Consider the following 20,714-nt stretch of genomic DNA (forward strand, 5'->3'; position numbering starts at 1 on the left):
TCATAATTATGATCAAGATTATCTTTTTGGCATACATGTTCAGTTGTGCTTACAGCTTTTAGTTTCACCTGATACCCTGCAGAATGCTCCTGTGAAGTTTGTACTTGCTGCTTGGTAATTCCATTCCTAACTGCATCGGTGCATTGAGAATTTGCTGTGTTACACTTATCATGTAGTGAGAGCTGCATCCAGTTGCTTAGTGGAGCAAGAGAACCATAGATATCTAATAAAGCACTTAGTAATACTTAGTTGTTAATAGAATTAGTAGCCAAGATGCTTACTTAAAGGATGCTTGCTAAAAAAAGTATCACTTTAACAGTTCTGTAGACTTCTCATTATCATTCAGTTTTTACCATCTCCTGCTGCAGTGTTCTGTGGAGTACCAATAAGTATACTCCACTCTGTGGAGATTCTACTTCTATATAGAGAGATTTTTTTTATTCCTTTTCTTTCCAAAACAGTGGAACAAGTAAGTTCTCCAGTTGTCAGAAAATGATGCTGCCTTACAGGACAGAAATTGATTGTGAGCAAGGCCATAAAATAACTTGTGACTTGTTTTGAAACTGTCCGATCTTCGCAGGAAATACTTTTCTGTACAAACTAAGTCCTTTTCCTCCTTGCAATGTGGTGTCTATTGTTTTTGTTTCTTTGTTGCAGACACCATGGCAGGTGGTTTTTTTTGTTTGTTTTTTTCATGCCTTGTATGGGAGATGGAAGAGGAAGAACAGTAGATAGCATCTAAATGGACTGGTGTTATCTGGTGCTTTACAAGGATGACAGACCATAATAAAGAGCAAATAATAAAGCAAAGCAAATACCAAAGTGCACAGAGCAGCACAAGACGTATCTAAGAGGAAATTGCATTGATTATAGCTCCTGATTTTTTTTGTAGCAACAGATGTTGTTAACTTGCTTGCCCATGCCTTGCACTTTAGTCCTATTTTGTGGCAGTCTCACTGTTGTGTATAAAGGATCTCCTCTATCCTGGTTTCTCCTGCCTTGAGATTGTATGTTGCCCTTGTGCGATGAAGGCAAGCTATGTTGCATCTCTGTGTTCCTCATCTACAGAAACTGTTAAAATTGTTTTCAGTTGATCATTGCCTACATTTAAGCAAAAGAAAAAAGAAGCACAGAAAGAATGTCTTCATTGTTTGACACTCCTGTTTCATCAGTGTGAGCTAGCAGTATTGTTGTCGTGCTTGCTTTAATGAGTTACGTTCCATCTTGGTATGCATGGCTGTTGTAGACCATCAGGTGACACACCTGTGTAACTGCACAAGGAAATGGAGCCAAGAAGTGGCAGGTGAACTTGTGCAACTTCACCTAGTGTAAGAAACCAAGTGGTCAGTAATTTGTCAGCTCTATTTTTAGTTTTAGTTTGCTATAAACTCCTTTGTATTTCCCACTGCCTTCCTGTTATCCAGCATTGGAATCTGTTGATCTTTTATACTAGTGAATGAATGTTCATAAGACAGCTTGCCAAACTACTCAGTTGTGGTTTTAGTAACTTAGTCACTTCAGATCAAATGACAGCAGCAAGCTGAGCTCAGCTTTAAACAGACTACTTTTCTTTTGGTTTTGTTGAGCTTAATACATCTTTATGAACTGATGAAATGTCTTGAAGTTGTGCATTATATTTATTTCCAGCTCTGCTTCCAGACCGTGAAGCAACATACTCCAAAAGCTGTGATGTGTCTCATACTGTAACTAAAAAGCATCTCTGTTACTAATGATCATTGTGATTTGTGAGGCGTGAGAGAAACTCTTAGATATACGTAATCCTAAAAATTAATTTAGGTGGACTATTGTGGGGAAAAGTAATTCTTGGCTTTTGTGATGCAGTATGGTTTAACAGTGTGACTTTGTGCCTGGACAAGAAAAAATGCTGTCTTGGCAGTGCTGTAATAGTTTAGTTTTTTTCATTTCTGAGATTTTGAGATATTTAAGCTAGTAAATCTTCATAGTTGTCACATTACCATAAGAGTACTTGCCTTGCTTAGCTAGATTGGTGACAGCTGTGGGATGGGTTACTTGTTTTAGTTCATTAGGATAGTTAGATGGAAATTTAGTGTATAAAATTGTTCATTTTATTATTCCTATTAGTAGTAGTAGTAGTAGTAGTATTAGTAGTACCAGTATAGTATGACGACTTTAAACCATTTATAGTCAGTTTAATATTCTGCAAACATTTTTGATTTTAAGATAACTGTACTTCTGGAGGCTGCTCAAGGTTTAGAGGTGTGATTACATGATTGCGTTTGCAGCTGGGTCACATGCCAGGCATGTTTACAAGGCCATAATTGAGTACACATGCCTGTTGAACTGTAGGTACGTGTGGGATGGATGCTGTTAAAATACATATTTTTGTAATGTTGATCCTTGGTGTAAAGAAACTCAGTTTGAATGATCTGAAAACTTTATGGTCTTTTCTTATGCAAAGCGTGTTACTTATTGGGGAAAAAAATTGTTGTTACTTGACAGCTTTTCTACGGTATGTCATTGTTGGAAGCACCACTGTAATTATATACCTCAGCATCTGCTTGAGTATTGAAATACAGAAGTGGAATAGGGATGTGATCGCATACCGCTGTAGAATTCACTTGCCAAAACCACATTTGTTTCTTAACACCATTAATTTGTGAGGTAAAAACCAAGATGTAATAATTCATTGTCTAATTCACTGCTTTCTAAATCTGTGAGCTAATTCCTTTCTTGTCTTCTCATGATTTACTATTGGCATGCAGTGTCTGGAGAGTATTCTAGGCTTTGAAATCACATAACCAGTGGGGTAACAGAGATGAAGAAAGTATAATCATGGCAGTAGTACAGAGCTGGCCGCCTGTGATCAGCTGTTCCTTTGTCATTTTCAGAAAGACTGCTTGTGCAGAATAATACTGAGAGGACCATGGGGTGATGGAGTTGGAAGCAGAGTTTCTTTGGTTCTGACCTCTTGCTTATAGTGTACCTTATGAGTTGAGCTGCCAGTCAGCTGTCTTGCAGCACCACAACCATGTTCTCTAATTCCAGTGTGGTCAGAAAGCTGTTGTGAATGAGTTGTAACATAGTGCAGTGACACTGATCTCACTGCTTTTTCATGCTGCCTCGCAAACAGTAAATCTTGGCAAACTTAAAGGATGGAAACCAAAGCTGCAGATGACTCTGGGGTCCAGTGATTTGCCTATAGCTATTCTGGAAGCTAAGTTGATATCTACCAGTAAGCACTCTACATGTAGGGTGACTTCTCTCAAGAAACTGTAGCAAATGTATAATTCACTGAAGAGTTTTCAATTTAGTTATGCGTCTACAAATAAAAGCTTTACAATTCTTTACTAGTAACGCAGTCTCTGGGAAGTTGCCCATGTTTTTTATTCCCAAATAATAAAAAAAAAGCCTTGCACTAAATGCTGAATTTGAGTGCTGAAGATGGTGATGTTTTACTATTACAAGATGTTGGAAGTTTTTCGCCTGGGACGTCTTCACCGTCTATCTTCTGAGTTAGGTTTTAATAAAGAAACTTCTAGTAAGTAGGTTAATCTCTTTAGTGCACCTTAAATATCTTTGTTTATGGTAATAAGTCTCTCAGTGTTGGTAAAATTATAGATGATTTAGAAAATCTGTTATGCACTGAAACTGTTGAAGGTGATCTCCACAGTTCAGTACCTGGATGACTTTTGGGTAGGTTTATTGCCATACATCAGACATCTTGAATTTAGGCAGCTAGAAAGAAATAGTCATGAAACAAGAATGTAGATGTTTTTTATAAGCAGCTGTTGTTTCTAGTTTTGAATGCTTTTATCTATATTAAATATATATTTTGTTTATTCCTACGCACTCTATGTGCTAGAAGCTTGCCATGTACTTTAGTAATACTACTTTCATGTAGATTAAGTGTAATAATCCTATTTTTTCGTGTGCTCTAGGGTTAAGAATACTGAGTTCCTCTAAAAGGCATTTCAGATTAGAGCAGGTTTGGTTGATTTTTTTTTTTTTTTTTTTTTTTTTTTTTTTTCTTTTTAAGATGGAATAAAATAAGTAAGGAAAATGCAACAACAAAAATAATTTCAAGAACTGTTCTTCATTTATCATGACCTAACAGAGAAACATGGTTTGAAATTATCTCACAGGTTGAAATCATCTCAAGAAGAGGGAATGTGATACATAACATATGCTCAGAACTTCTTTCCATTTAACAAATTGTGGTGAGTTGAAGGGCTACATGCCATCTGCCCACCCTGCTGCTCTGTCACTCCTCAGGAGTGGGGAGAGAATACAGTGGAGGAGCTTGTGGGTTGGGGTAAGGACAGGAAGACCACTCAACAGTTAGCATCATGGGCAAAACAAACTTGGCTTGGAGAAGATTAATTTATTGCAAATTAATAATGGATAGCAGTGAGAGAAGTGAATTAAAAACACTCTTCCTCTCATCCGCCCTTGTCTGCCTCCTCCCTCTGGAGCACTTCAGGGGAACAGCGTCAGCCTATAATGTTTTGTCTCTGCTGCTCCTCTGTGGTCACACTGCCCCTGTTCCATGTGAGGTGCTTCTCATGGGATGCCATCCTTCCTGAACTGATCCCCTCTAGGCTTCTGATATGCTGAAGCTCTCCCAGCACAGCTCCACGGCCCATTCTTTGGGCACTGCTTCACGCAGATCCCCAAGGGTGGCAGATCCTCCAGCCTTGAGCTGCTCTGGATGGGTCACTGTTCCCTGCCAGAGACCTGCTCCTGTGGGGGCATCCATGGGCTGTGCCTCCTTCAGGCCTCATCCACTGCTGCCCCATGGGCTCTTCCATGGCTGTATGTAGAGATCTGTTTCACACAGTGCCTGTGGGCTGCAGGGGGATGGCCTCTCCTCTGTGTGCCTCTCCTGCTCTACAGGGAGCTGCTGCTGTGTGCCTGGAGCACCGCCTGCACTGCCCTTGGTGCCTGAAGGGCTGCTTCTCTCCCATTTCTTACTCCTCTCCCAGCTGCTCTTGTGCAGCAGTTTTTCCCTTTACTACTCTCCCAGTGCGTACCCAGCGTTGTTCATGGCTCAGCTCTCACAGTGGTGAGTCTTGTTGGAGCCCCTGGAATGGCTCTGCTCTGACAAGGGGCTCTGGGCTCTGCTCATAGAGGCAACTGGGCAGCTCCCACACTGCCAGAACTTGCCATGTAAGTACAATACATAAATGCATAAGTACAACAGATTTTAAGTGTCACTCAGATTTTTATAATTCAAACTAGCACAACTCATTGTGTAAAGTTGATCTAGCATGGCTTTGAAAAAAAAAAGTGCATTTTAGTGAAGTCGTTAGAAATGAATGTGAAACTTTGCTGTTTTTCATTTAAAGATAACTATATTTTTTCTTTTCAACATAATCCCATTTTTCTTTTTACTTCCATTTTCTTTTTGTGTAAAAATAAACTCTTGTACTAATCTAAGTTAATGAAACTTCGTTCTAGAATTTTTTATCTTATTTTGCTCCATCAGTTCCTGTTTTATCTTTTCAGTTCTCTATCTGTCCAACATAAAAAGATGTTGGACAATGCTGAAGATGTTATCTATGCTTATTTTCTTTTTGAATAGCGATCTGTATCAAATATTAATTTTTTACCTGATATTAATCTAATATTAATTTTGTTCTAAAGTTTCTGTAGTTCAAGAATTTGGTGTTTTGCTGTTGTGTCCACTGAAATTTCATGGTCCGTACTCAGGTTCTAGCAACATTCAGATAAAATACAGCATTCAGCTTTGCTCACTTTCTCTGAATCCTCTTCTATAGCCTGGTTAAGAGCCTCTCAGTCTGGTGCAGGTGTTTGAAAGAAGTGCACCATGAACACTTAAGTGGAAAAACACATGTATGTATTACAGTCAGTACACACTGCATTCATGCATTTGGAATGTATACAAATCTTATCTTTGATGCTTTGAGCAACAGTGGTGAAAAAAGGAGGAAAAACAGATTACATTTACAAATATTGGGTTAAGTGTACATAAATGCCATTCAACAAATCTAATTTTTAACTGTCAGCCTGCCTTTGATTAGAACTCAGAAAAGAGGAAAAATCGACCTACCTAACTGTAATTAATCTTGTTTTCTCATGATGTCTTTAAATGGTTAATTTTTTATAAACTCGTTTGTTCACTATTGTGTTTTGGTTTGGATGTAGTTTTCTTCAAGGCCCTACTGCTATTCCAAATGTTGAAACAATTCATTTTAAACTGATGAGTCCTGCATGAGAAACTGTCCCAGATAACCTTTTTTCTGGAATTTTACTCAGTCATGATTTCAATTGCTACACATATTGGAGCTGTGCAGTGCAATTGCATTGGAAGTGCTGGCCATCACGTAATTTATTAACTTTAACACTGTATGCATATACCTAATTTATTTTGCAGTTGGATCTCGTTAGTGATGTTTCATTTATTTTTATTTTAGGTGATTTAGTTTATAACAGTAGTAATATAGATCTCCTTCTAAATGTATTTTGAACATGTCGTGGGGTGCAGTGGGACTGGAAATGTTGGGTTTTTTTCATTCCTTCTTTCAGAGGAGATGCGTCAGTTGACTGACGGAACTGTGGACTTCAGTTCATTTTCTCAGCTTATAAGATACACAACTCAACTTTAGGGAAAAAGATTTAAGACTAATGCATAAGTGCATAAAACTTGATCATATAATATGTGTTAAAAACTGATTGGTGAAATTATATAGCATGGGAATGGTGCTTTGCAAGATCCCCAGTTTTACTTTTGGCTGCCAAGGTCATTTATGTCTTACCACAGCAGGGCCAGTTCTGCAATGTCCTTTGATGTCATTGCTGTTGTAACTGTTGTGTACATGGCTGAAAGTAAATTCACATGGCTAGGATTTGAGTATCCTCAACTTACTTTCGGAAGTTGTAGGTGAGGTGACTTGCTTTCATTGTGTCTTTTGAACTGCTCTGTGAACTTTTGGTAATTACAAGGATGGTAGTGTAGTGTACCTCAGCGTGTTCCCAGTCTGTGCTTGCTATGAAGGAGAAGGTTTGGAGAATTGCTTTTCTAATCTCTTGTGACTCAGCAGCAGCTTGTTGTATCCATTCATGTCTTAGCTCCATTGTCTGCACCATGATGTTAGCCACTGGCTCTCAGCTCCACTTGCTTTTGCATTTGAAGAGAGACATGATGCTCTGATGATACAGTGTACGTTTATTGCTGTGTATCTTAAATCAACAAGATAATTGAGATATCTCACTGTTTTTCAAATTGGAGATGTATGATGTAACAGGTGTAACACTGGATACTAGGATGGATTGGATATAACAGCAGCCCAACCATGTGTGTCGTTCAGTAAATGATAATGTCATCTAAGAGCTGTCAACATACATACTAGCTGAATGGTGGAGTGGGCTTCTATTTCATGTTCCTGATGCTGTTTTGCTCCTTTTCAATACAGGGAAGTAATATTCCAAAAGAGCTGGGGGGAAAAAAAGAAAGGTGTGAGTGTTGAATATTCAAAATACCACACACACACCCCTCCCTCCCCCCCCCAAAAAAAGGTATTTTTACCCTGAACCTGACATTCTGTGTTTCTATGAAGATGTATGTTTGTAAGCTATCTGATAATTGCTTCTGTGATGGTGAGCCATGAATGAGAAAAGCATTCAGTGACTCAGATGATTTTTGCCTTCCTTTGGTATTGAAGTTCAGATGGTATCTTTTTGCTCTACAGTACGAGAATCCTAAAAAAGAAAGAGGTTGGCTTTTGTCACTAATCGTGTTAGTAATTAATATAGTAACTGCTTTACAAAAAAAACTTAAATGGATTATCATAGTCCTAAAAAGGACTTATTGAATTATGTTTAACTCCTTTTGTGTATTGCAAAAAATGCTCCCAACTCTTCATATTTGTAGCGATGTAGAAGTGTTTAAGTCCCATTACTAAAAAACTATTTTTGGATTATTATGCTACTTAATTTTTCAGCCTTATTTTTCTGACCTATTGTAAAGAACAAAGGCATGCATGCTTTGTGACCTCAAATGTTCTGCAGCCTCTCCAGATTTTCACTGGGAATAAATTTGTGACAGTTCTGTTTTGTACAGGTCAGATTAATTTAAGCCATGTCTGTGTGGTACTGCAAGGGAACTGTACAAAGACCTGAGCCAGCACATTTCAGTGAAATGTCATGTCGGCAAACCTGTGCTAACTGTTCAGTGATTAGAATTTGAGAAATGATGATTCTTACCGTTATGTTTAAGCCGTTCTCTCTCTATATATATCTGAACCTATAAAAGTGCTAGTCATTTATTTATACATGCAACTGGAGAAAGGAAGGAAAATTGTTGCAGTAGCTTAAAAATGTATATACTTTTTTCTTATAGAAAATGCCAGAAGCCTCAGAAGATCATAATCACTGGAAAGTCTGTTGACTTCCATTTTTTGATAATCTGGAACATCATCCGTCTGGCATGGCTCAGGGCAGTCAACAACTCGATGTGCAGGTACTCCATGATCTCCGACAACGTTTCCCTGAGATCCCTGAAGGGGTGGTATCTCAGTGCATGCTACAGGTATGATGCAGAGTTTTAAAGAGTCTGTGTAGTTCATTATTGTAGTTTGAAAACTTTCTAGTAGTCTACTTAGAGCATCGGTTTTCATTCTTCTGGTTGTATTTTGAAAGGATGGGAAACTCTGCTTCTTGCAATTTTTATGCACAAAGATGTTACCATTTTTCTTTGCGTTTATGGTTTTATTTTTCTGCTGATTATTCATCCTTGCCTATGTGATACTTGATTGTATGCACACAGGAATAAGGCTAATAGGGTGTTTATTGATGGTAGCATCAATAGGAGATTTAGCACAGTGGCACCTTTCTCCATAATAAGGAACTGGGTTCATCTAGAAGTCTTAAGGTGTTTTTTTGTCTACATGGCGTAGATGAAGTCCTCTCTTTATGAAGTCTTTCAGATGGCATGGAGCTGATGGTAACAGCTAACTTTTTTTTTTTTTGAGGCTGTTTTGACACTGTGGTGCCAATTGTTACTACATTTCCAAATGTTCTGTTTTTAAAAGTGTGTGATACATCTGGGTATTCCCATCAACCATTGGAGTCTGGCAGGGTAGCTTAGCATGGAGGAGAAAGGAGCTAGTATAAGTATCTGCACAGTGAATGTAATAAAAATTAAAAGCAGGACTGTTCCCACTTGTTGTATTCAGCGGTATGTTTTCATCTGAGTAGATGCTGAATGTCTGTGTTAGTCAGACACTCAAAACTTCACAGAATTTCACTGTCATCTTCACTGTAGGTTAGAAGATGAAGCTAAAATGAGTAGAGAGGGCAGGAAGGGGAAGGGAGTGTTCCGTTTTATATTTGCTTTGATTTGTGATTTCATGTCTGTATATTCAATTGCTGGCACCACAGAACAAATCAAGCCCTTAGAAGGGTTATTTAGTTTCCTCACTGATTAAAACGAATAAACCATTTTTAGCTTTGTGCCTGGAATTCATCAAACTGTTGAAATTTATGTCATAATTGTAAGGGGCCTTTGGGAATTGCCAGTATGCTTTCAAGCAACACTAATTCTGGCTTGATGTAGTTCATTTTAAGGTGCTAAATTCTATCTCGAGAAGCTGACTTTACATGTTGGAGTTCTAAACTTTCAAGTTAAGAAATATACTTAAGTAAACAGTAAAATGTTATCTGTGTCCTTGTTTGGACTATCCAGAGTTTGCAGAGTTTTAGTCTAATTTAATTCTGTGTTGTTAAAAATAGTTAATTGTACATTTCCTGTTCTTTGCCTTCCCCCAAACTAGACTTGATTTGATATTTAGGTGTCATATTGTAGGCAGTGTTACTGCATCTAGTCTTTTGCTAGATGTAATTGTGGGCTATATACTACTTGCAGACTATGACCTGGTTGGTATTATCTTTATTTGAAAATTCTTATCTGTGTCATCTACAATGAAATATTATGTCCATATTAGACTTCATTGCAGCTCCAGTTGAATGTATGTTGAACTTTGAACGCTTTTTTGTTTGTTTTGGTTTTTTTTTTTTTCCCTTGCTATTAAATTGTAATAAGTGTCTCTTATTTGTAGAACAACAACAACCTGGATGCCTGTTGTCGAGCCCTCGCACAGGAGAGCAACAAATACTTATACATGGAGTACCATAGCCCTGATGACACCAGAATGAATAGAAATAGCCTTTTGCACATTAATCTGGGTATTCATCCTCATACCAGCTATCATGCAGGGGATGGAGCTCAACTTAATGGTGGTCGTACACTGGTACATAGTTCAAGTGATGGACATATTGATCCACAACGCACAGCAGGTAAACAGCTGATTTGCTTAGTTCAAGAACCACATTCTGCTCCCGCTGTTGTGGCAGCTTCTCCTAATTACAATCCATTTTTCATGAATGACCAGAATAGAAATGCAGCTACTCCTCCTCCACAGCCACCTCCACAGCCATCTTCCATACAACCAGGAATGAACACGTCTGCTATGCAAGGCCCTCCTCCCACGTTTATGCACATACCTCGGTACAGTACAAATCCCATTACTGTTACAGTATCACAAAACCTCCCCTCTGGACAGAGTGTACCCAGAGCTCTACAAATTCTTCCACAGATTCCAAGCAATCTTTATGGGACTCCTGGCTCTATTTATATTAGACAAACATCTCAAAGTTCTTCAGGACGACAGACTCCTCAGAATACACCGTGGCATTCATCGCCACAGGGCCCAGTTCCACATTATACTCCCCGTCCTCTACCTGTGTATCCACATCAACAGAACTACCAACCTTCTCAGTATTCTCCTAAACAACCCCAGATCCCTCAATCAGCCTTTAGATCACCACCGGCATCCCAGTGCCCCTCTCCCTTTGGCTCTCCTCAACACCAGGTTCAGCCTCAGCTGAGTCATCAGAGTTCGCATGTTTTTATGCCTCCTAGTCCTTCAAATGTCCCTCCTCATCCATATCAGCAAGCATCGCAGACTTTCCAAAAGCAAGGCAGTCACTCTGTATCGTATCTTCCTCCTTTTGCTGGACCTAGTTTATCCAAAGGTTCCATGAATAAAATAGAAATTACAGTTGAACCACCACAAAGACCTGGGACTGCAATGAACAGAAGTCCTTCACCGATAAGTAATCAACCATCTCAACGAAACCAGCACCCACTGTATGCAGCCACTACTCCTCCTTCAAGCTCTCCATCAAGAGGTATGTCGGGTCAACCCAAACCTCCATTTAGTGTTAATCCAGTATATATTACCTACACTCAACCAACTGGACCTACAGGTGCACCAACACAGTCTCCTCGGGTAATGGTATCTCAGCCAAACCCAACTATTTTTAAAATCACAGTAGGTCGAGCACCGACTGAGAATCTTTTAAATTTAGTGGACCAAGAAGAGCGTACTGCAGCACCAGAACCTATTCAGCCTATTTCTGTAATCCCAGGATCTGGAGGAGAAAAAGGAAGCCATAAGTATCAGAGAAGTTCTAGTTCTGGATCGGATGACTATGCTTACACTCAAGGTAATTGTTCTACTCTGCGCATTGTTTTCTGTGAAATGCATTTTCAGCTTGATTTTGCCTCTTACTAAGTGGGAAATACTGAACCAATACAGAGAAAAACACAAATCACAACAAAAATAATCTATAATCAGTTTATGTTCTGTTTTTAAAAAATGGTACCAAGTATTGATCTGATGCATAAAGAAATTCTGAAGCTTGGTAAATTGCTGTGCTTTTGACAAAATAGGTTTCCTTAAGAGAATGTTACGGCTGACATACGCCACGTGTCTGGTTGGTAACTTCTGCATTGAAAAACTATGTTATAGTTTTATTATTTACTACATAGTTTATATATTTTTGTTTGTTTGAAGAACTTTGCAGCACATAGATTTGTTTGGTACTGCGTCCGTCATAAAAGGTGAAACACAAACTTCTGTAAGGAATTTTAATCCAATTTATCTGGTTTAGGTTGAAGAGTATGAAATGAAAGAGGAAGAATTGCAATTAAAATTACTTCTCAGGACAAAACAAATCATTTTTTTTAATGGACATATAATTGTTTTGATGAACTTCTTGCACTTAGAAATCTTAAAGAAAAGCTAAGCAGACAGGCTTTAGGATGTGTATTCTGCTGCATAGGGACAAAATGTAGTTAGCTTTAATGCCATATATAGATAAAGAATTAAAGAAAAGTAGTTGAAAATAAGCAGTAATAAAACTTAACCTTTAGCTGAAAGCCACTTTTCTCAAGGTAACTTGCTTTTGAGATTTGAAACATTTAAAATGGAATTAAGTGAATCAGACTGCAAGCATTCAAACCAATCAGTTGGGTTAATGACCCAGTGATTATCAGCAACAAATATTTGAAGAATGCTTTGTTTCTAAATCTGTGTTTGAAAAAGAATCTATTCCTATATTGCTCCTTTTAGCCTTCTCAATTTGGGAGATCTGAAGCAATGCATAAAATCCGGTGCTTTAGTTGTTGATTTGTTTTGTTTTGTTTTTTTTGCTTTGTGCCTGTTGAGCTATTTTATCTTGTCAGCAGAGCTGTCCTGTACCTGGTTAGACCCAATTAGAAGTGTTACTTAGAGAAAACACTGGTAGCTGTGTACCTCATAGTTTGTATGCTTTCTTTGGTAATTTTTCTATTGCAACTTCATTAAAGGCAGTCAATTATGTAAGAAAACTGTAAGTAGCTTCATGTAATTGAAGGTAAAAAATGTTCTGAAATGTAGAGATCTGTTTTTGACTTTTGAAGCTTTAGTCTAGATTTCTGTGTTTTGTAAAAACAATGAGATTTGCTGGTATGTACTCTTTGGGCTATCTGCTTTTGTGGTAATGCCACTGCCAGGTTTTCATTAGCATTTGGTGTTGATGCACTGTGAACTCTTAATAGAAATAAACTGTAGAAGAATAAACATTATACTTTCTGCTACCACAAAGAGGCTTAGAGAGGACTATCCTTGAAAGCTTACTATAGGGAACAAGACTTAATTTCCTTCTGAATATGAACCATTGTGAAAACAGTTACCAAAGAACAGTTCTGGTGTCTATTCCTCCAGTGTTTCTTTGCAGCAGGAGTCAAGTTTGATCAGTTGTATCAAGGCATAATGCCACTCTATGAAATGCATATCACTATTGAATTGGAAAAGTCATGGAAAAACAGGATTTCATTCTAACATTGGCAAATCATACAGCTGATATCTGTTTTTCTTTTTGTATCTGTTATCTCTCGAACTCTCTTTTGAATGACTAACATACATTTGACTTCAAGGAGATGATGATTTTGTTCAGTAATTTTGGAGCATGTGTTATAAAAATATCTGATGTTATGCTTCAAGTTTTAGTTTATTCTTTGAATTGGTGGATCCATACAAGTCAAAAGTAAGGTGCTGTTGTTTTGCAGAGTACTGACATCTGATAAAAGTACTGTCGTTTTTTGCCCCTGCTTTTTTATCCTCCTCTAGTAAGCTGCATCCATACTATTGCTTATTTTTTATTTTTTTATTTCTTGTTGGTTTTTTTTTTTCCCCCCTAATAGGCAAGTACTTTTTTTTTAATTTGCTTGGATAGAAGTGAAGAAAAGGACAAAGATCTGACTGGCTGGTACATAATATGAAATAGTGTTTTTCAGATTCTGCGGTGTCTTTGTGTAATGAATGAGATTGCTGAAAGATTGTTACTTTACTAGCCTGCTGGTCTGAATACTGGCAGCAAATTGATCTTATTTTTCTCTGTTCTGGTAGGCTTTCATCAGGTAAAAATACATGGATCAGAAAGTGCTAATCACAATAATTATCTTAGCCAATTTTGCATCATGATGGAATGCTGAGAAATATTTTCCTGCAAAAAATGAATATCATTTTCTAGGTATTAAAAATTTGTTTATTTCAGCAGAGAGAGATAAAAGGGCAGCAAATTATAGAATTAATGACTTTGAAGGACCTGAGCTCTTCCCCAGCTATGGTTTTTTGTTTCCCCTTCAGGATTCACGTCTAGTCTCTTTTATTGACATTCTGTAGTTCTGCCTTTGAGCAGTGGTGAACTTGTAGTATTGAGAAATTTTGTACACTTTAAAAAGCTAAAAATACTTAAAAATAATATTGATCAGCTATTGAGGACTGCCATTTGGCTGATGTCTTAAGGCTACTCTGTCAGACACTGCTGAACACTGGCTATGAAGTGTGTGTTATCTTCTGATCTTATATCTGGTATTTAGTTTTCTGTCAGTATAGTATTAACATAACTAGATTGCTGTTTCATTCCTGAGAAGCTGTCTCCTTGTACAGGTGCCTTTCTATTTTTGAGAAGAGAAAGACCAAAAAAAGAAGCGTTGACCAAAATGGTAATATCAACTTCAAGTTACTAAAACAAATTTTTATTCTGGAAGAATCTTGTCCAAACCTGTAGTTCATTTGGCATGAAAGCATCTTCACACTGGTATTTGGTTGCATGTTTATGATCACATTATCTTTTTTTTTTCCAGAAAGGTCACTCGTGAATATTATATATAAACTAGAAGTTCAGTGTTCCAAGTTGTTTTTTTTTTTTTTTTAAATGTTACTATTTCTTCCATGTGAAAAATTAGCCTTGCTATTACATCAACGAGCAAGGATGGAGAGATTAGCAAAGGAACTGAAGCTTGAGAAAGAAGAGCTTGAACGCCTGAAAGCTGAAGTCAATGGTATGGAGCATGATCTAATGCAGAGGCGACTTCGAAGAGTTAGCTGTACAACTGCAATTCCAACAGTAAGCAATTTGTTAGTATTTTAATTCAAGGTACATATTTATTTCTTATCCTTTCATAAGCTAGCGTGTAAGATACTCCCAAAATCTTCAGTATTTGGAAATGATTTTTCTGTAAGTTCTTGGCTTGTAGGAAACCAGTTATGGTGATTTAAGAAATGTGTGTCTGGCTTTTTCAGGTTTCACAACAGAATTTCTGAGAATCGTTTGTGTGCTTTTTTGGGCCATGGAACAGTTATTTACTTTCTTAACAACCTATGGAAGTGTACATCCAAATTTGTTTATTATAGAGTCTGAGCCGTATATCCAGCTTGACATAGCAGAGCTTCATGGTTGTTTTTTTTTTTTTTTTTTTTAAAAAATTTTTTTTAATAAAGTAATTTTTTTTTTGGGTAGCTGCATCTCTTAGACATTCCATTTCCCATTTGGCATGTGCGTGATGTGCCAAGTAACGGTTCAGTAGTGGTGTTGACTGAAATAGCTGCTACCTCACTCCTCTTTTCCTCTGTTATTTCTTCCTATCTCTGTGACTTCTAACTACTAGTGGCTCTAGCCCAGACGTCTGTATGACTCTGATAAGAGAGCTCATCTGACTGAAAAATAGCTTTCAGTGTATGCAGTTGTTAGCCAAATCACTTTAGTCTTGTTCACTGTGCTCTCATAAACAATGCAGACAGATGTAGGCAGGAAAGCGTACTGTGCTTGAGTAACAGGCTGTTAGCTGCTGAACTATGTAGCTGCTGTATGTCTCATCTGTCTTGGATATTCAGAGAGGTATCTATTGGGTATGGTGCAGGCAGAAGACACTGTCTGAGCATGCAGAAATGAGGTTAGGGAAACCAAAGCCCAGCCTGCCCAGAATTGAATCTGGCCAGGAGTGTCAAAGATCAGAAGTTTAAGTGAATTGCAGTTGATACTCCTTTTCCAGATACTTGTGATGTAAACTGATGTAGCAAATCATCATTTTATATGGATGTGTGGTTATTTTAGGCTTGTGTCCACAAGACTAGTGTTTTACAAATGGATTTTAGTATTGTTCATTTTCTTTGGATTGGATGGTTTGTTTTTCTTTTCTTATCACCTCTTCAAATGCCAGTAGGAGAATGTTTCTTGAAGAAAAAAATTAAGTGGCAGGGAGGGGTCGACGTTGTAGTCTTGGTTGTTCTGTTCAATGCCTTCTCTATACTCAGTTTCCAATAAAGCTGTTCACATAGATACTGCGATGTTATTTATACACTGGATAAGTTGCTGACTCTCCTACAATTGCTGTGGTTATTTCTTCCTAGCCTGAGGAAATGACCAAATTGAGAAGCCTCAACAGACAGCTCCAGATAAATGTTGACTGTACACTGAAAGAAGTTGACCTCCTTCAGTCCAGAGGTACAGAACTGATAATTTTTGAGAAACATAATTTAAATATGGTGTATATTTAAATAAGGTTATCCTTGGACTCTTTAATTAAAATAGAACTTTGTATTTTTATTTATTTATTTTCTGGTAACCTGGTAAACTTGAATTGCAAATTTTTCTGTTGGCCGAATTTAATTACATTCCCAACTAAACAGTGGTTTTGTCAAGAGTGAATCTAAAAATAATCCTTACTTAGTGAAGGTTCTTTACTTAATTTGTTTTCTTTACCTCTGGTAAAGTGATACAAATCAGAAATACTGGTGGCCACCAGGAAGTTGGCAATTCTGTTTAGGTATTTAAAATTCTTTCTGTGACCAAAACTTGATATAAATACAGTCAAATAGAACAAAAATGCACAGACCTCCTTTTTTTTTTCTCCTCTCTTTTTAACTAAGACTATCATACAGAAGATTTGAGATTTCCCAGGTTTTTAAAACATTGCAGAATGTTGAACAGGAGTTGATTGTTCAGTATGGAATGAGCTAAAAATTAGTAGAATCAACACAAAACTGAAGATATGTGACAAAGGGGAAAAGGCCGAAATAAAGTGTAATAGTGGAAAGATGTGTAAAATCTGAAGACTGTAGATATTCATGTCACTGGTTAGGCGTGTAAGTGACATTTACCTTATGCTTTCATACTTATCTTTTCTGACAGGCAACTTTGATCCGAAAGCCACGTGTAACTTCTATGATAACATAGAGCCTGGTCCTGTTGTGCCACCAAAGCCATATAAAAAGGGTAGGCAAAAAAAAAAAAAACAAACATAAACTTGCCCTATCTGCATTGAGAAATGTGTTTTAATTTTTCTTTGTATAAAACAAACCATACCTTGTTTATATAACTGCAGTCATCAGGCAAGTTGTTTCCATTGTGAGTTCTGTTACTGTGTTTGTGAAGACTGATATTCACTGTTAGAAAAGACATTGTAAGTACACAAACTCCTAAAGCTTTAGCTAGAGCTTCCTAATTCCATTTTTTTATACTTTTTAGATTAAAACTTCTACATGAGGAGTTCTTTCTAGCTGACTTCTAATACATGCTGTAGGATTTAATAGTTTAACTCCTTAAAATTTGCATAGTTACTTTTATTTAATTTTCCTGGCTATGCTTTAACTTCATGTTTAGAATATGAGTTTCACAGTAGTAGCCCTGAAGTTTGTGCTTTTTAGTGCAGCAAAGAGCTTCACATAATTTAAGGACTGTGATGAAGTAAGTTTTTGTACATGGGTCCGCAGTGTCCCACTTACACAGGTTCATTATAGGTCTCAGAAATTTTCTGTACTGTTTGAATAGCATATAGAATTTCTATCTAGCTTAGGACTTGAGTTTTATCTGCACACAGGAGCTACGTATTTAGTCTTAGTTTTGTGGAGATTCAATCAGTACATCAGTGATTCAACTCACACTAAGTAGACACCTAGTGGCTGCATAGCTCAGTAGCACTCTGGACGTGAGTGTAAGCAGAGGTGGTTTTGGAGCAGAATCCTACCTTTTGTTTCAGTTATATTTTGCTCAGTGTTTGTCTGCTTTTGTTTTTTTCTAAATTAGTTCTTGAAATCTGTTGAAAGAATTAATTTCAAGTGTTAGCAAATTTTTTTATATGCCTTATATTACCGCCAAAACAGCTTATCCAGGATGCTGTGCTCTGTGCTCTTTTCTCTGAAAATGTTGTGTGATGAGCTTATAATACAGTCTTCTCCTAATGCGAGTAGTGTGTACTAAAATTACTAGTGGAAAAACTTACTTTTCTGATACAGTAGTTATGTACTGTGCTTGAAAATCCAAATTTTATTTTTAATAATAATGATAACAGTAAATAATCTAGTTGCAAGTAAGCACTCCTTTCCCTGTATCTTCCAAACCAAATACTTTTCCCTTTCATGTTTTAAAATGCCTGTGGAAATTTAAAAGATAGGCCTAGAACTACTGCTCACCTGTATATCAGCTTAAAAAATAATAATAAAAAATTGGATATGGTTCCTGTACAAGTGCTAGTGCACAATAAAGACAGGTGGAGCATTAGGGGAGCAGTGGCACAAAAGCAGCTACTTGAATTCATGTTAAATTGCAGTAACCATGTGATTGATTCAAGGTACTTAGTGATGTTTAGCAAGATGCTCTTAATTACACGAGTCTATTTAATTTATTCTAAGCAAAATAATGTGCAGGATTTGCATGATTTTACTGACAATTAGAAACAGCATTATGTGATATTTGTATGACTTAAGACTAGCTTCAAGGTTTTGTCTGTCAATGACAGAGATGTGTGTTAGGGTCAGTATTTTGTATTTTGAGCTCAGCTTGTAACGTAGATCTGTCAAGTTCATTTGTCTCCTAGAAAAATGCATTTCCTTAATACTCAGTTATTAAGGTATAGATATACAAGGTTCTACTTTGTGCTTCAGGGTGGCTAGTTAACAAGAATGAAGGCTTGTGCCTGCGCAACTTGCTTGCTTAGCAAGAATCTGTTCAGGCCACACTGCTAATGTGATTATACTGCATCTGGACTGGATATTTAAGCAAGGAAGATACTTTTTTTTTTTTTTTTTTTTTTCTTCTTTCCTCTTTAAGTATGTCTTTGAAAACAAACTTAGGTGTTATTTGCACTAACATTATTGTCAACCATCTGTTAGATTTCTGAGCAGAACATATTGATCAGTGTTTATGTTTTGAACCACAAATCGCTGTGTTTTTTTTTTTAGCAACATAAGTTGATTTTGTTTGTTTTAAATCTGTTGATTTCTTTTTAGCAGATGGATATCTTAACCTTTACCTTCTAAGTAATTCTAACGTTGTTAGATTAATATTAATGTTTTGTAAAATGTTGGGTTTTCCCATCTTAGAAAGTTTGGTCATTTTTTCACCTGAGATATCCTGAGGTCTTGAAGAGTTGGTAGGGTACATCTTGGTTCCTTCCATGGGTTAAAATCCAATGCATAATCATACATGTATTAATATGTACTGATGTTTATGAATGAAAACAGATTTAAGTACTGCTTAGTACATGCACATGGCTGCTGGTAAGCTGTAAGAGAGCCATTTGGCCTTTTCAAGGATCTACTTGGTGGAATCCTGTGGGATAAGGCCTTGGAGTCCAAGAAACCTAGTTTAACATTCAATTATCACCTCTCCCAAACTCATGAGCGATGCTTTCCAATAAAGAGGAATTCAAGCAAAATTGCCTGGAGGCCTGCGTGAGTGAGCAAGGAGCTAGCCAAACTCACACACAAAATGTTTTCATTCAGAGGATGGAAGCAAGGACTGGTAACCATGGAGGAATAGAGATACTGTCAGAGCCTCTAGGGATGAAGTTATTGAAGCTAAAGCCCAGATGGAATTGAATTTGACCAGGGATGCCAAGGGCAACAAGAAGGGCTTCTGCGTGTACTTGATAGAATGAATGCTTTTGATTGGAAGGGAACTTAAATATTGTCTAGCTCCAAACCTATGTCATGGCCAGGGGCTTCTTGCACTAGACCAGATTGCTCAAGGTCCCATCCAATCTGGCCTTGGAAAAGTCTACATTAGTGACAGAAGGAAGACTGTGGGAAATATGGACTCTCCTGAATGAAACATGAGAACTGATTACAGAAGATGGGGAAAATGCTGAGGTACTGAATGTGCTCTGTCTTTACCAGCAAGACCAACATTCAAGAATGCCAGGCTTCAGAGACCGGGAGGAAAGGCTGGAGCAGTGAAGCATGTACTGTTGATGGAATGGGCCAAGTCACAGAGTACTTAAGCATGCTAAACATTCATAAGTGATAAAATTCACCAGTTTATTTGATTGTGAGGCTGCTCTGTATGATCTTTGATGGATCGTGGCAACTTGTAAAAGTGCCTAACAAGTGGGGGAAGACAAATGTCATTCCCGTCTTTGTGAGGGAAAAGAAGGAAGACCCAGGGAACTACAGGCCTCAATTCTTGAGGAGGTGATGGAAAATCTCATCTTGGAGACCCTTTTCAGGCTCTTGAAAGACAAGAAAATAATCAGAAGTAAGTTAGCGTGGATTTACTAAGGGGGAGTGATGCCTGTCCAGTCTGATAAGCTTCTGTAATACCATGACTAGCCTGATAGGTGATGTGAGAGCAGTGAATATTGTCTTCCTGGATTTAATAAGGCCTTTGGCAATGCCCCCCCATAACATACTCAAAATAGAGTAGCTGATGAAGTATGGGCTGCCTGAGGAAATAGTGGAGTAGATTGAAAACTAGCTAAAGGGCCAGGGCAAGAGGGTGGTGATCAGTTCCAGCAATGTGCCCATGGCTCTAAGAAAGCTAACAGTACTCTTGGCTGTATTAGACAAAGTTTTACCAGCAAGTCAAGGCAGATGATCCTTCGCCTCTACTCAGCATTAATGAAGTTGTACCTGGAGTTGCTGGGACCAGTTCTAGACTCCCCAGTAGAAGAGAAACAAAAATACTAGGAGTGCAATGTAAGACTGAATATTATCAAAGGACTGGAGCACCTGTCCTGCAAGGAGAGGTAGACACAGCTGAGTTTGTTCAGCACGGAGAAGAGGAGGCTCAGGAGAATCTCAATGTGTATAAATACCTGAAAGGAGAGT

At 37.6% G+C, this 20,714-nt stretch overlaps 1 protein-coding gene across 4 annotated transcripts in view; it reads left to right on the forward strand.

Annotated features, from left to right (window-relative positions):
• The window catches only part of TAB3 (TGF-beta activated kinase 1 (MAP3K7) binding protein 3), a 41,790-nt gene that overhangs the window by 15,616 nt on the left and 5,460 nt on the right, over positions 1-20,714 (forward strand). The window contains exons 2-7 of one of the 4 annotated variants that reach the window (XM_042809787.1): positions 8,342-8,530; positions 10,059-11,190; positions 11,335-11,508; positions 14,576-14,736; positions 16,020-16,113; positions 16,801-16,884. In XM_042809787.1, the coding sequence (XP_042665721.1) occupies positions 8,429-8,530; positions 10,059-11,190; positions 11,335-11,508; positions 14,576-14,736; positions 16,020-16,113; positions 16,801-16,884 (1,747 nt within the window). In that variant the 5' untranslated portion in view covers positions 8,342-8,428. Of the gene's footprint in view, positions 1-8,341; positions 8,531-10,058; positions 11,509-14,575; positions 14,737-16,019; positions 16,114-16,800; positions 16,885-20,714 lie in introns of all 4 variants that reach the window. The other 3 variants (XM_042809788.1, XM_042809789.1, XM_042809786.1) reach the window with 3 other exon arrangements.

Source organism: Centrocercus urophasianus, unplaced genomic scaffold (assembly GCF_019232065.1).
Source record: "Centrocercus urophasianus isolate 14NV4802_14NV808 unplaced genomic scaffold, USGS_Curo_1.0 seq_12, whole genome shotgun sequence".
NCBI classification, from domain to species: Eukaryota; Metazoa; Chordata; class Aves; order Galliformes; family Phasianidae; genus Centrocercus; species Centrocercus urophasianus.